At 35.6% G+C, this 13,616-nt stretch overlaps 1 protein-coding gene across 2 annotated transcripts in view; it reads right to left on the reverse strand.

Annotated features, from left to right (window-relative positions):
- LRP1B (LDL receptor related protein 1B) overlaps positions 1-13,616 on the reverse strand; it is a 1,943,477-nt gene that overhangs the window by 973,204 nt on the left and 956,657 nt on the right. For both annotated transcript variants that reach the window (XM_055261032.2, XM_063631317.1), the window contains exon 7: positions 4,699-4,861. In XM_055261032.2, the coding sequence (XP_055117007.1) occupies positions 4,699-4,861 (163 nt within the window). The remainder of the gene's footprint in view (positions 1-4,698; positions 4,862-13,616) is intronic.

The raw sequence follows: 13,616 nt of genomic DNA on the forward strand, positions 1-13,616 counted from the left end.
TCCTGTTATTTTACTTAACATAGGAGATCTTCCCCCTCCCTCAATGTAGCCATCTCACATAATTCTTTTGAACTTGGGTTTTATCAATGGTACCCCAAGTTCCCCAAAATATATTTTCTCAAAATTTTAACTCCAACTTTGGTACCTTGACTAAAATATCTATTTACTTTTACTCTAATAGTCTAATAATTATCACGCCTAGAATTAATTATCTCCTCTTGTTGAATACTTTTGCAACAAGTTCACACTCATAGTGAAATGCACTCTGTCTCAAGTATAGTGTGATGATTTTACTTTAATAGAAAACTGAGGGCCACAGCTTAGGAACAAAATTGTAGACTAGCTCCACCCCCGACCTCAGTTACAATCCTCATTAGATCCCAATACTAAATAGTTTAATATTGAAGCGGTGTGATGTTCAAAAATGCAGTTCCACAGACAAAAATAACTACCGTAGAATGTTATTCTTTACTCTTGTCTTTTGAAAGACCTTGAAAGTAATCCAAATATATTTTGCATAATATCAATAGTTAGAATAAGGTTGTTCCTCTGTTACATCTTCCCTGATGGTGTCCCCAAAGGCCATGCTAACCCAAAATCTGGAACCTTGGCAGTTGAGAAAACAGCAGAAGCAGAAGTCCCTTCTCCCCCCATGCAGGCCATCAAAAAATTATCTGACCTTTCTCTGAAGCAGATCATAAGAACCTCAGATGAGAGGTGCCCACTCTGTACCTGGAGGAATGGAGCTTCCATATCTCTGAAAACATGGGGACACAGAGAAGAAACTGAACACACAGGCCTAAGTTTCCCCCAGTTGATTATCATTAGATTATATCCCTTTTATTCAATCGTACTTCTCCACAGCTATCCTCTTCATCAAATGTTACATTAAAAAAAAAAAAAAAGCAGGGTTTTCCATTACTTCAGATGTTCATTTCTAATAGGTCCTTTGTCATGTTAAACTTATAATTACATTTGTATGCTTTCCTCTTATCAATGTCTTTTATTATAGGTGCCTCAGCCAGAGTGTAGCGATGGGTAAGAAAAAAGATCCCCCCCTCCACGTCCACCTAGCCATACTCAAAGGTACTCTATACTTTTCTCCTCCTACACCTTATATACCCTTCATCTTTATTTCTTCCTAGGCTATGCTTCATTTTTTAAATTTTCTCTCCTCTTTTTCTCAACACTTTATTATATAATAGATTTAATCTGTATGAAATAAACCTTTTTAGAAGGATTTGTAGTAGAAAGAGAATGAGGCTGAAAAGAAAAAGGTCATCTTTGATGGGGTAGAATATTGGTCTCATTATCCTATTCATAATGGTATCATAAGTGTTGAAAATATTAGTAATTATCATTGAGGCAAAATGAAGAAGAAACTTCACATATTCCACAACTCAGAAACTGTTCAAGTTCTTTATGTATTTGACCTTATTTGATCCTTTCAACAGCCCTGCAGGGCAGGACTATCATAATTCACGTTTTTATGATAAGAAAACAAAGGCAGAAGAAATATCCAAAGTCACACAGCTAGTAACTGGTGGAGCCAGGATTTGATCTCAGTAAGACTGACTCCCATCAAGTTCTTAACCATTAAAGATGCAGAGACCTAATAACCGTCTAACAGAAATGCTGTTTTTGATGTTGGTTGGAACATGATCTCTACGTTACCTGCCAACTCTAATGACTATAGAGAAATAATTTTGGAAAGTTTTCCAAGGAACTATTGAAAGGAAATGTTGCTAAAAATTTTTGAAAGGAAAAAGAAAATCTCTAGAAGCATCTCTGGGAAACAGTCTGAATTAAGGAGTCAATGTCAACATCTAAAAATCTAAAATTAAAAAGAAGGTTGACTTAAAAATCTCTTCTTGGAAGACTGGGACTGGAGCTTGGCTCAAGTCATAATGAGAGTCCGGAGAACGTTAGTAATCTGTATTTAAACCATGGATAACTAAAAAAAAAAAACAAAAACAAAAAACAAAAAAACAAACAAGAACCAAAAGATTATATTTCTTCAATAGTCCTTAGCAACAAAAGAAAAGGAGGTTGAGAAAAACGAAGTTACAAATATGCCTAAGTGCCAGGTGTGGTGGCTCACACCTGTAATCCCAGTACTTTGGGAGGCCAAGGTGGGAGGATCACTTGAGGTCAGAAGTTTGAGACCAGCCTGGCAAACATGGTGAAACCCCATCTCTACTAAAAATACAAAAATTAGCCAGGCATGGTGGTAGGCACCTGTCATCCCAGCTACTCGGGAGGCTGAGGCAGGAGAATCGCTTGAACCCTGGAGGCGGAGGTTGCAGTGACAGGAGAGATCGCGCCACTGTACTGCAGCTTGGGCGGTAGAACGAGACTCTGTCTCCAAAAAAAAAAAAAAAAGGTATGCTTAAGTAACAGGTACATCTTCCAGGCAGCCTTTTGTGGGGTAAGGGAAATTTTTCTCCATTTTAAAACCTATGAAGGTCAAGCTCTAGGAGTTAGGTCAGATTATTAATACATTCTGATATTTTCTGAACAGAAGTTATAATAGTCAAGGCCAAAGACATATCATCCTGTAAAATTAGGAAAACCTAGGAGGAATTTTAGGGGCAGAACATTTCCCCTTTACTAGGTCATGTGCAGTTTTTCTAACCAAAAAACTATTCAAATTATTCTAGAGCAGGCCCAAATGTAGAAGTTAAAGGAAAAATCTCCTGTTCTGTTCTTAGATAGAATCACATCAATCCAAACTAAATTTCTGATATTAAGAGAAACATAGAATATATTTGAAAGTGTTCTGTGGCAACCAGGCCTGTATTTATGAAAGAGCCGAGCTTTTCCTTCTCTGATATCTATGACTCATGATTAAAAAACTGTGCTATAGAGACAGAACTAACTCAAACAAAAATTCCAAAGAACCTATTCTGATAAATGATACATGACAAAATTACATTTAAACAGTTACGAGGCCTGAAGGAATCCAGCAGAGAATACGAGCAAATGATGTAGGGGTTTTCTACTCTTAATTCCTGTGACAAAAATGATAAAATATGGTTCTTTCATATAATGACAGGGAGAAATAGGAAACCTAAGAACATAAAGTTTATTGTTGTTCAGAAAGAGACGGTGTTCCTGTATATTTCAGACTGGCAGTTTTATTTGAAGAGCGTCTCTGGATCTTTGTTTTGAAGAATGGGGAAGGGTAAGAGCAGTAGAAAAAGGGGAAAAACACAATAGTTTTATAGTTTCACCTCTTAACGTTTGACAGACAAGGCTGTCTAAAGGCTAATTTGAAATTCAGTTATCACATCCAGGGAAAACCGTGAAAGCAAATGTATTTCTCAACAGGATGCCAAAAGAATGTTGTTAGTGTGTTTGTAAATTTCCAATTCTTTCTTACTACCCTTATCCAACAACCCAAACAAATCAGTTTAAATATGACTTCTTTTCCTAATGTCTTTTGAAGCATCACTGCAGTCAGATTGAGTCAAGTAACCATCTGCTGCAAATACAAATAGAGCTACATTCAAAAATTATATTACGCAGCCTTCCCAGCAAAGTTCTTACGTGCAAGCTGTTCTTGTCAAAATCAGAACCATTGTGATGATGCATCTTAATATTCAATCAGACTTTAAGTAAAGAGTGACAAAAGTCCACATATGGATGACAGCTGTTTCTTCAGTAAATATTTTCCCGTTTATTGAATGGAGGCTTATGGCAGTTTAGGATACGTTCCATCAGACATTTCAGTCTGAACTGCCTGAGGACGATTAAAACAATAACAAGGATAGAATTTCAGTTTTCAAATCTTTGCTACAATTTACATCTTAAAAAATAACAGCTCCTTTAAATAAAGTGGTACACTATGTGGTTAATTTGAAAGTATCCTTGTCTAATAATGACTGCTGAAAGAACTGAGTTTTCCTCCTGGCTCTCTAATAATACCACCATGTTCGTAAAATAAGAGCATAATTCCTGTATTGATTTTCTAATCATACGAGCAAAGATGATGGGAATTTAAACATTTTATGACTATATTTTTATAAATTATGAAATATGGTAAAAAGATTAATAAGCCTATTAGCTAAAGAATGTCAGGAGGTCTCTATTCAACCAATAAAGTAGCTTGCAAAATTGGGAAGTTAAAAAAAAAGAAGATGAATTCTGATGAGGAATTCACTAACACCATAATAATATTTGGGTTTACATATCAACAGTCACTGAACGTAAAGGGTCTGAACAAAGATATTCTTAATGTTTTACTAGTACCTGGGTAAACATATGTTGTGCCCCTTTTGTAAATCCTAAATGTTATGCTGGATATAAGTACGTCAACAGTACATCCTTCAAGTAGCATTCTGGAGGTTTGCTAACTAAAAAGTCCACCGTCAAGCATTAAAAAGTTTCCTCTCTTTAACCTAAAAATATGCTGAGGCTTTTCTCTGATGACCCCAATGCAGTTCTTGGGAAGGTGGAAGGGAAGACGGAAGGTTATTTGTGTCTTACATTAGACCTGCAATATTCATGTGCTAGTAACTCACCAGCTTCTGCCTGGTGAGTTATAGCCTTTTTTCCTTCCTGCAACACAGTTGTTAAAATCAACATTTTTAAAAAGTTTGAGTCTATAGTCTTATTTTCCACAACACTTGCCGTACTTCAATCTTTTCTTTTTAAATGCAAACTTTTTTAGAACCAACATTATAAAGAATTTCTTACCCTGCTATTGGATCTACTGCTATTGCTTTAGGATTGTGAAGCTCCAGATCAATCAGGGTGACACATACAGAACCGTTGTAATTACAAACAAAGATCCGGTCACTGACATGGTCCACAAAATAGAGATTTCGGGTGAGCCAGTCAATCGCCATTTGTTGCACATCTGAAAAACACACACACAAAAATCATTGAATCACAGGTGCAACCTAGTATCATGATCCAAAAATAACATAATTGTTTCCAAACCATCATAGTGGACATTTCAAAAGTATAGACATTTTTATGAAAAGAAACTGCAAAGTCTCTCGCTATGCCAAAATGTGACTTAATAATTATGTAAAATAGTTACTACCTCTTGGTGCCTCTCTTCTTGCTATTTGAAGACTGAAGATGACCTAGATACATGGATACAGGTTTCCACGTTTTAAAATATAGGTACTTAGAATGTAATCTCTTACTTTTTGCATTTGTCCAAAATAGTTCATTCGATGGAATGAACAGAACTGATTCAATAGTACAGCTAAACTCTGTAGTAGTGAGGAATAAATACCTTTTCTGAGTGTAAGGCAAATCCTGGTTTTCAGATTCCCTTTTATTAAAAGAAGGAAAGGGTGGAGAAGATAGAAAAGGAGATCTATAAGATTCCTTTGTTTGAAAAAAATCCAAAACTTGGAAATAAAGCAAATGGAGGGGTGATAGTTTCTTTCAATGGCATACTTAGGAATTGTAAAAAAGGCTTGCTCAAGGATTGATTAATTAATTCTCTAGAAGAGTGCTGCCCAACAGCACTTTCTACAGTGATGGCGAGAAAAGAAAAATAGCTAAAAGCAGTCTGAGCTATGTGAGGTATGAAAAATTAATCAGGCTCAGAGAGACTTGAGTATGGGATTTCAGCTATACCTTTCACACCCAAGCCCAGCAGCAGCTGTTTAAAGACATTTCAATTCTGAGTAGCTGTCTCACTCATTATCTTCATGTTCCTGGAACATGTGATACAAAGAACAATGTATAGCCAATCAATAACTTATGCTACCTTAATGTAAATTCTTAGTAAACAAGTTAGGAATGGCCTCTTCTTTCCCTTTAAAAACCTACTTGTAACTGCTGCTAATAGGAATATGCATTCAAAGCAAATTGAATCTGTACTACTGCGTTGCAATCCTCAAGCTTGGTCCAAATAAACTCTCTACTTAATTTGGCCTCAGCTTCTTCCTTTTAGGTCAACAATAAAAATATTCCATATTTATGCTGTCCAATAAAGTAACCACTAGCCAAATTTAACATGTGGCTACTATGACTGGAAAATTGAATTTTATCATATCTAATTTTAATTAATTGGAATTTAAATTTAAATGACATAGGTAGCTAGTGGCTACTGTTGGGGCTTAGAAAAAGGTATCTCAAAATATATGCCGCTTTGGACTTCGGACTGCAAAGCACCTGGGGAGCAGGCAATGCAGGGATGGGTTTTCTCTGAAGTTCCTTTATCTGACAAAGCGAAGTTCCTTCAGAATAAAGAAAGAAAGAAAAGGAACAACGAAAGAAAAGGAAGAAAAGAAAGAAAGCATCTGTAATAAACCCACTACCTATAATCTCATCAGACCAGAAAGATTAAGTCAGAAGAAAAGAGGCTGAAGGTCAACATGCCACGTCTTTTGCTCAGGACTGCTCCCTGAGAGAATCTGTGTATCAAGACAGCCTTTGTTCTCCATGCATTTCCTCCCCTCAACCTCCCGTAACCTGTCACCACCTCAAACCCACGCCTTTATTGTTTTCTGTAGCTCAGGATACTATACTATCTTCAGCCATCTGGTCTTTTTTGGAGTCGTATACTCTGTGGAACCCCAGTGAGTATGCACGTAATAAATTGGCATCCCTTTTCTCCTCTTAATATGTCTGCTGTCAAGTTTATTCTGGAGACTGAAATTATAGAATCTTCACAGGATAGAAGCAAAGTTCTTTTTGCCCCTACACTATTCTCAATACTGCAGCTTTAGAAGAGTGTAGCTGCCTTTGACTTGAGTATTTTTTGATCAGCCATACACTGAAATTGCATGTTAATTTATAGATACTTCTCTGATAAAAATGATAAACTCAAAGGTTATGATTTTATTGCTCTGTGAGGTATTAAACATTTATATGCCTAACCTATGAATCTCATTTAAATATTAGTTTTCATTAAAATGCCTATAAATACCCAATTCCTCTAACGAGGTTAGACCAGCAGTACTGGTCTGTTTCCCTCAATAATGCCATAAGTAAATTTCCTGATCTATGTTCATTCTAGATTTTTATTATAGTCACATTTTTAACTTTTGAAAATTATACTTTGATACTTCCTTGAACTTAGAATGAATCTATGATTCACTGACTAAACAGAGTGACAAGGTTAGGAACAGTCTACTCCAAAATATGGCACTTTGGCATATTGAAGGAATTTGAGAAATAGTGGGTGCGAGAAGGGCTCCCTAACTTTCCCCTTTCCTCTGAAGCAGGTCATAGAAACAGCAGATGCTGCAAAAACTCTCTAACCTTCCCCTTCTCCCCTGGAGTATGTCATAAGATCCTCATGTGAGAGGTGACCTCCCTACCTCCAGAGGAAAGAAACATCCTTATTTCCAAAGATGGTGGGAAACAGAGAAATCTGAACAGGTGATGCTAAATACCCCATTTATTATTCTTAGCTCTTAACCATGCCCCATCATGTTCTCTCCATAACTTTCTACTATTCATCATACCTAGTATGAAAACACTCAGGCTCAACCATCTCTTTGGGTCTTCATTTCCTTATGAATGCTTGTGTGTCTCATAAAATTTATATTAAATAAATGCATATATTTTTCTCTTGTTAATCTGTCTTTTGTTAGTCTAATTGGCATGGTCCCAGCTGCAGAACTTAAAACAGGTAAAAATTGTATTTTATCCTCCCCTAAAAGAGTTTCCTTCTGCAGTCTGAGCCTAAACATTCCTCCTACTCTATGCCTCAAAATACTTCCTCAGCAACATGCTGCTTCTATTGATGTTCTCTCAGTAGTAAGACTAACCTAGATGTATGTGTCAGCATTATCATTTGTAAGGGTATATTGTCAAAACAAGGTAGAGAAGGCAGAAATTTGTGGGAATGTCTATCATCTCCTACAAGGATAAGCAGAAAGAAGATATTGCAATTAATGGGATAGAGATTTTCAAGCTATTGATAATAGTTTTATTCCTAAATTAGTCTTTATAAAATCATAAATATTTAAATGTTTCCCAAACAAAAATAAGCTTTTTTTTTTTTCAACCAGTTCATTAACCAGGACTTTAAAAGTGTGAATTATTTATCTGTCTTGAGAAATCTGGAATGTATGGTTTGCTTTGTTTTTGAGTCTTTTTGTATTATTATATCAGCTAGAGCTCAGAACTCACTGTTTCAAATGTCATTTCAAATACCTTGGGTTCAGATAAAGTATGTGCCACAGTCCATTCAATGACCCATCCCTCAAGCTAGGCATGCAGTTGCTTTAGTCTACACAATTGTAATTTCAGACAAAAGAGCTGTTTGACAGCATTCATACCTTCTCTCAACTCTTTATCATTTCAGAAAGATTTTCTGCTACTGAAACATAGATATTGTTACCAATTATGCAACTTTGAAGCATTGAGATCTCACTACAGAACTTAATAACAAGCCAGACACTTAGTAACTATGGGGAATTGGCTTTGTTTCTCATTTTATAGTTGAAGTGTCTGCTTTTAATTTAATTTGTATTAGAATTAGAGAGTTGAGGCAATTAGACAAAGAGTTCAAGCAAGTAAGCCAATAAATAAATACATTAGATGGATGAATGGATAAATTTGACCAAATTTAATAAGCATTTAAAGGTTTTCCAAATTACAGAAAGCTTTTTTCAACCAGCCTAGAAACTAGAATTTTTAAAAGTCTAAATTATATACCTGTCTTCAGAAATCAGAAAATGATTTGAACATCTTAGGAGCGAAGTGAATTTCCTAAAGTATTGAGTATTTTACCTTAATTTTGCTGAAATATAACAAAGTTCATAGGAGATGAATGAAAATAACCATAATCATTTTATGATATTACTAAAATATCTCAAAATGTAAGTCCCTTATTGCTTTACTGTTACTGGAACAAAATTTTAAATATTTTCTTCTTACTATATTTTTTTAGTTGCTACTTATTCTTGTTTTCAACCAAAAGTCACCTGGATTTTGCTCTCATTGTTCCTTTGAAGTGGCTCTTATTTCGATTACTCAAAATTCCTTAATTGTCAAAAGTTACTGAGAATTTTCTGCTCTATATCAATATCATCTGAAAGTACTGATCACTCACCATCTGAAATATAGATAACTCTAAATATCAACACTGGCAAAAGTAGAAGAATAAAAGAATAAAAATATTTTGAAACTTGTAAAGTAGTATATAAATACAAGCAACTATGTTTTTAAAACTTGTTATTTGTTAGGTTTAAAAACTTAAATTTGCACCCAGTAATAATTAATGAGACTGAAACATTCAGAAAAGAGTTTAAAAAATGAATAGTTATGGTGATAACTCATAATTGGCTATAAAATGATAAATCAACTTTTTTGTTATATTATAAGGCAAGTAATTAATTACCAGAATCGGTGAACGTAGAACTGAAACATTTTAAAGTCAAAAAATAACAGACACTGGCAAGGTTGCAGAGAAAAGGGAACACTTATACATTGTTGATGGGATTGTAAATTAGTTCAACCATTGTAGAAGGCAGTATGGCAATTCCTCAAAGAGCTAAAAGCAGAACTACCATTTAACCCAGAAATTCCATTACTGTGTATATACCCAGAGGAATATAAATCATTCTATCATAAATACACAAGCACATGAATGTTTAATGTAGCACTATAAGCACTATTCACAATAGCAAAGACATGGAATCAACCTAAATGCTCATCAGTGACTAAATGGATAAATAAAACATGGTACTTGCCGGGCGCGGTGGCTCACGCCTGTAATCCCAGCACTTTGGGAGGCCGAGGCGGGCGGGTCATGAGGTCAGGAGATTCAGACCACGGTGAAACCCCGTCTCTACTAAAAATACAAAAAATTAGCTGGGCATGGTGGCGGGCGCCTGTAGTCCCAGCTACTTGGAGAGGCTGAGGCAGGAGAATGGCGTGAACCTGGGAGGAGGAGCTTGCAGTGAGCCGAGATTGTGCCACTGCACTCCAGCCTGGGCGACAGAGCGAGACTCCATCTCAAAAAATAAATAAATAAATAAATAAATAAATAAATAAATAAATAAATAAAAATAAAATAAAAATAAATAAATTTTTTAAAAAAAGAAAACATGGTGCTTATATATACCATGGAATACTATGCAGCAATAAAAAGGAATGAGATTATGTTGTTTGCAGGAATATGAATGGAGCTGGAGGTTATTAGCAAACTAAGACAGAAACAGAAATCGAAATACTGCATGTTCTCATGTATTAGTAGGAGCTAAATGATGAGAACTCATGAACACAAAGAAGGGAACAATAGACACTGGGGTCTACTTGAGGGTGGAGGGTGGGAGGAGGGAGAGGAGTAGAAAAGACAACTTTTGGGTACTGGGCGATGAAATAATCTGTAAAACAAACCCCCATAACACAAGTTTACCTATGTAACAAACCCGCCCTTGTGCCCCAACCTAAAATAAAAGTTAAAAAAACCCTATAAAACTGAGAAAGTCAAATCTTGCTTAAAAAAAAAAATAAAAATAAAAAGGAATTGTTGTGTGTCTTTTTTATGTCATTCTGAACAATTGTCTAACAAGGCCATCCAAGGATTAGTTCCTTCTCCTGGCGAGTATACCTTTGTTTCACTTACAATTTCAAGCAAATATTGCTTAGGTCTCATTCTCTATGGATTTAATGTGTTTAAATCCATGTTTAGATTGATGCATTAAAAATACTTTTTCTCCAATAGAGATGCAAATGATTTCCATCAGGTAGAAAAGATAACTGCAAAGTTTACACTTTTATTGTCCAGTACAATATTGACTGGTTTTATCTGTAATTTTGCAATCTTATATGAGTACTTTTTCTTTCATCGATTGTAAATATTTCAACCTCTTCCATTCTACTTTGAAACGGTTTTGCCATCCTGCTGGTTCTCTTGTTAATGAGCTAAATGACTGCTTGACATATGCTCTCTATATATTTACATAAGTCATGTTTTTAACTTTTTGAAAATTATACACTGGCAATTGTCAGTACTTGATTTCTTCTTTATTTTCTATATTGATTTCTGCCAATCAGAAATGGCAAATTTAAATGTCTACAAGGATCAGAATGAGAACATAAATAGGCTAAATTTATTAATCAGGACTGTGGCAAATCTAGATGATGGCCAGAAAGTATACACCTACCTAAAAAAGGCAGCCTCAACTTCAGCCCTTGTTTTGATCTAGAGATGCTTCGTTGCTTCAAAGAACTTCAGAACATGATTTCCAGATTTCAGTTGAAATCTCTCAATTTTTCAATGTTATAAACTAGTTTTAAAAATTTATAAACGATTCTGTGTATTCAACCAAACCTATCTGCAACCATATTGGACCAAGGGCCACTAGTGTGATGACACCACAGCAAAGAAAACACTGTATATCATTTGGTTTAGCCTAGCCCTCTAATTAAACATGTTTTTGAAAAGGTTACTAACATCAATAAGAGTAATTGTCCTTATATTAAATAAACAAAATACCAAAATTCCAAAGTGGCGTGAGGCGATTAAATCAGATAACAAATATTAAAAATCCAGGACAGTGACATCCAGTAGATTTTTCAAAAATATTAGTTATCTCCCAGAGGGAACAAAAAGACTGCCCTTTAATTTATATCTTTGTGACTGCTTGTGATATGCATGTACTAGTGAATATTACAGTACTAAAGCAATAAATTAATAAGATACGCAGTAGTTGTGATAATTTAAAAATATGCCCACAAATTCTTTGATACTCCTCCTTTTAAGAGATGAAGCTTAATTATTCTCCTGAAGGTGAGCTGTTCTTTGTTCTTCTACTGAACAGAATGTGGAAGAGATGATGGAGTATGATTTCTGAGGGCAAGTCATAAAAGGCATTGTAACTTCCATTCGGTTCTCTCTCTCTTTGAATCACTCACTCTGGTGGAAGCCACCTGCCATGCTATGAGGGCACTCAAGCAGCCGTATGTGGTCTATATTGCAAGGAACTGAGGCTTCCTGCCAGCAGCCACAAGAGTGAGCCTGGAAGCCAGTCTTCTAGCTCCAGTTAAGATGCCAGATGCCTGCAGTCCTGGCTAACATCCTAACTGCAACCTCATGAGAGTCTCTATAACAGAACCACCTCACTAAGCCACTCCTGAATTTCTGACCCATAGAAACTGTAAGATAATAATCTTTGCTGTTTTTAAAGTCAGCAAGCCTTGGCATAATCTTTTATGCAGCAAAAGATAACTGAGTAGTCAAATCCCTGCAACTTTTAAAAATGAATTTTGTTGGCTTCCCAGCACTTGGCTATCATTTTCTGACCAACCTTTAAACAAGACTGCCTACACCAATAAGTGTTTTGGATTCCTGAAATTATCCATCGTGCAGCTCTAATGCTGAAAACACAGAGGATAATCCATAAATGCTCATAAATGAACCCTGAGAAATTTAGACACACTTTCTTGAAAACATATGCTGTATTTATATCAAAGTGTCATTCTGTGCATTGGGGCACAACCAAGGCCTGGATTGAATGGGATATTGGACTGAATGGGATATTGTCCCATTCTCAAGAAGGGCAGCATCAGATAGGACTAGTGTTATGAAGAAAATAAAACAGAAAAATGGCATAGAGTGGCTGTTTAGGGAAGCCATCCTGAGAAGTATGATATTTGAACTGAGCTCTGACAAGAAGATGCTAGCCATGTGGAATTTGGGCAGTAAGGCCTACCAAGCAGAAATGAGCTTGGCATTTTCTGAAAATGAGAAGCAGGGGTCAAGGGGCTATTTTGTAGCTAAAATGAGAATGAATGAGAAAATATGAGGTAGCAAAGATAGGCAGGGATATGTAAACTATGGTCAGGGGATGGATTTTGGATTGTAAAACCAAGGAATTCCTTTGTTGTCAATGTGATTTTTATTTCTATCATACAATAAATGTGCATGATTTAAAAAGTCAAACACTCCATCAAGGCTTATGATAAAAAATAGCAGTGTCCACTCCACTCCTCTCCATTCTCTTCCAATTGTTTTGGCTATGTCAATTGCATTTACTTTCATAATTCTCTGTAAGATGTTTCTATTAGTATTTTTAAAATTTAAAGCTTATATATAATTTAATGACTTTCTGCTATGTAAGACTAGAAGTTCATTCTTTACACCCCTCCACACTCATGCACGCATACACACATCTATATTCACACTTTCTCTCCCCTCATCCTCCCACAATCTAATTTCCAGTTAAATTAATACTCAGTGTTTATATAATTACAGCTATATACATTTTTGTTGATAGGTGAGAAAGTAGTTTAGTATTACTACACTTCCTTCCTTGAACAAGTTTTGGGTTATTTTTAGAGTTAGAGTTAATTGCCTTGGGTTTCAGCTTTTCTTTTTGTTTGTTAGAATTTATTATTGCATAATTCTACAAAAGTACTACAAAACTCCTCCCCAAATGGAAAATCAGTATTCTAGTCAGTTTTTTATTGTTGCTGTTGTTTACTTTTGACGTCATTCCCGTTGCCTACCGTCTTCCTGTTCCAAAGTGCAACGGTTTACTCCTTAGCCATGGTTTGGGGGCTTCCTTTTATTAGTCCTGAGACTTACTGCTTCTGAAATTAAATTGCCTGTTTTCTGCCAAAGTAGTTGATGTGGCTTGGCTGTATCCCCACCCCACCTTACGATGTAAGGTATCTCACCTTGAACTGTT

Source organism: Symphalangus syndactylus, chromosome 22, assembly GCF_028878055.3.
Source record: "Symphalangus syndactylus isolate Jambi chromosome 22, NHGRI_mSymSyn1-v2.1_pri, whole genome shotgun sequence".
In the NCBI taxonomy this organism is placed as follows: domain Eukaryota; kingdom Metazoa; phylum Chordata; class Mammalia; order Primates; family Hylobatidae; genus Symphalangus; species Symphalangus syndactylus.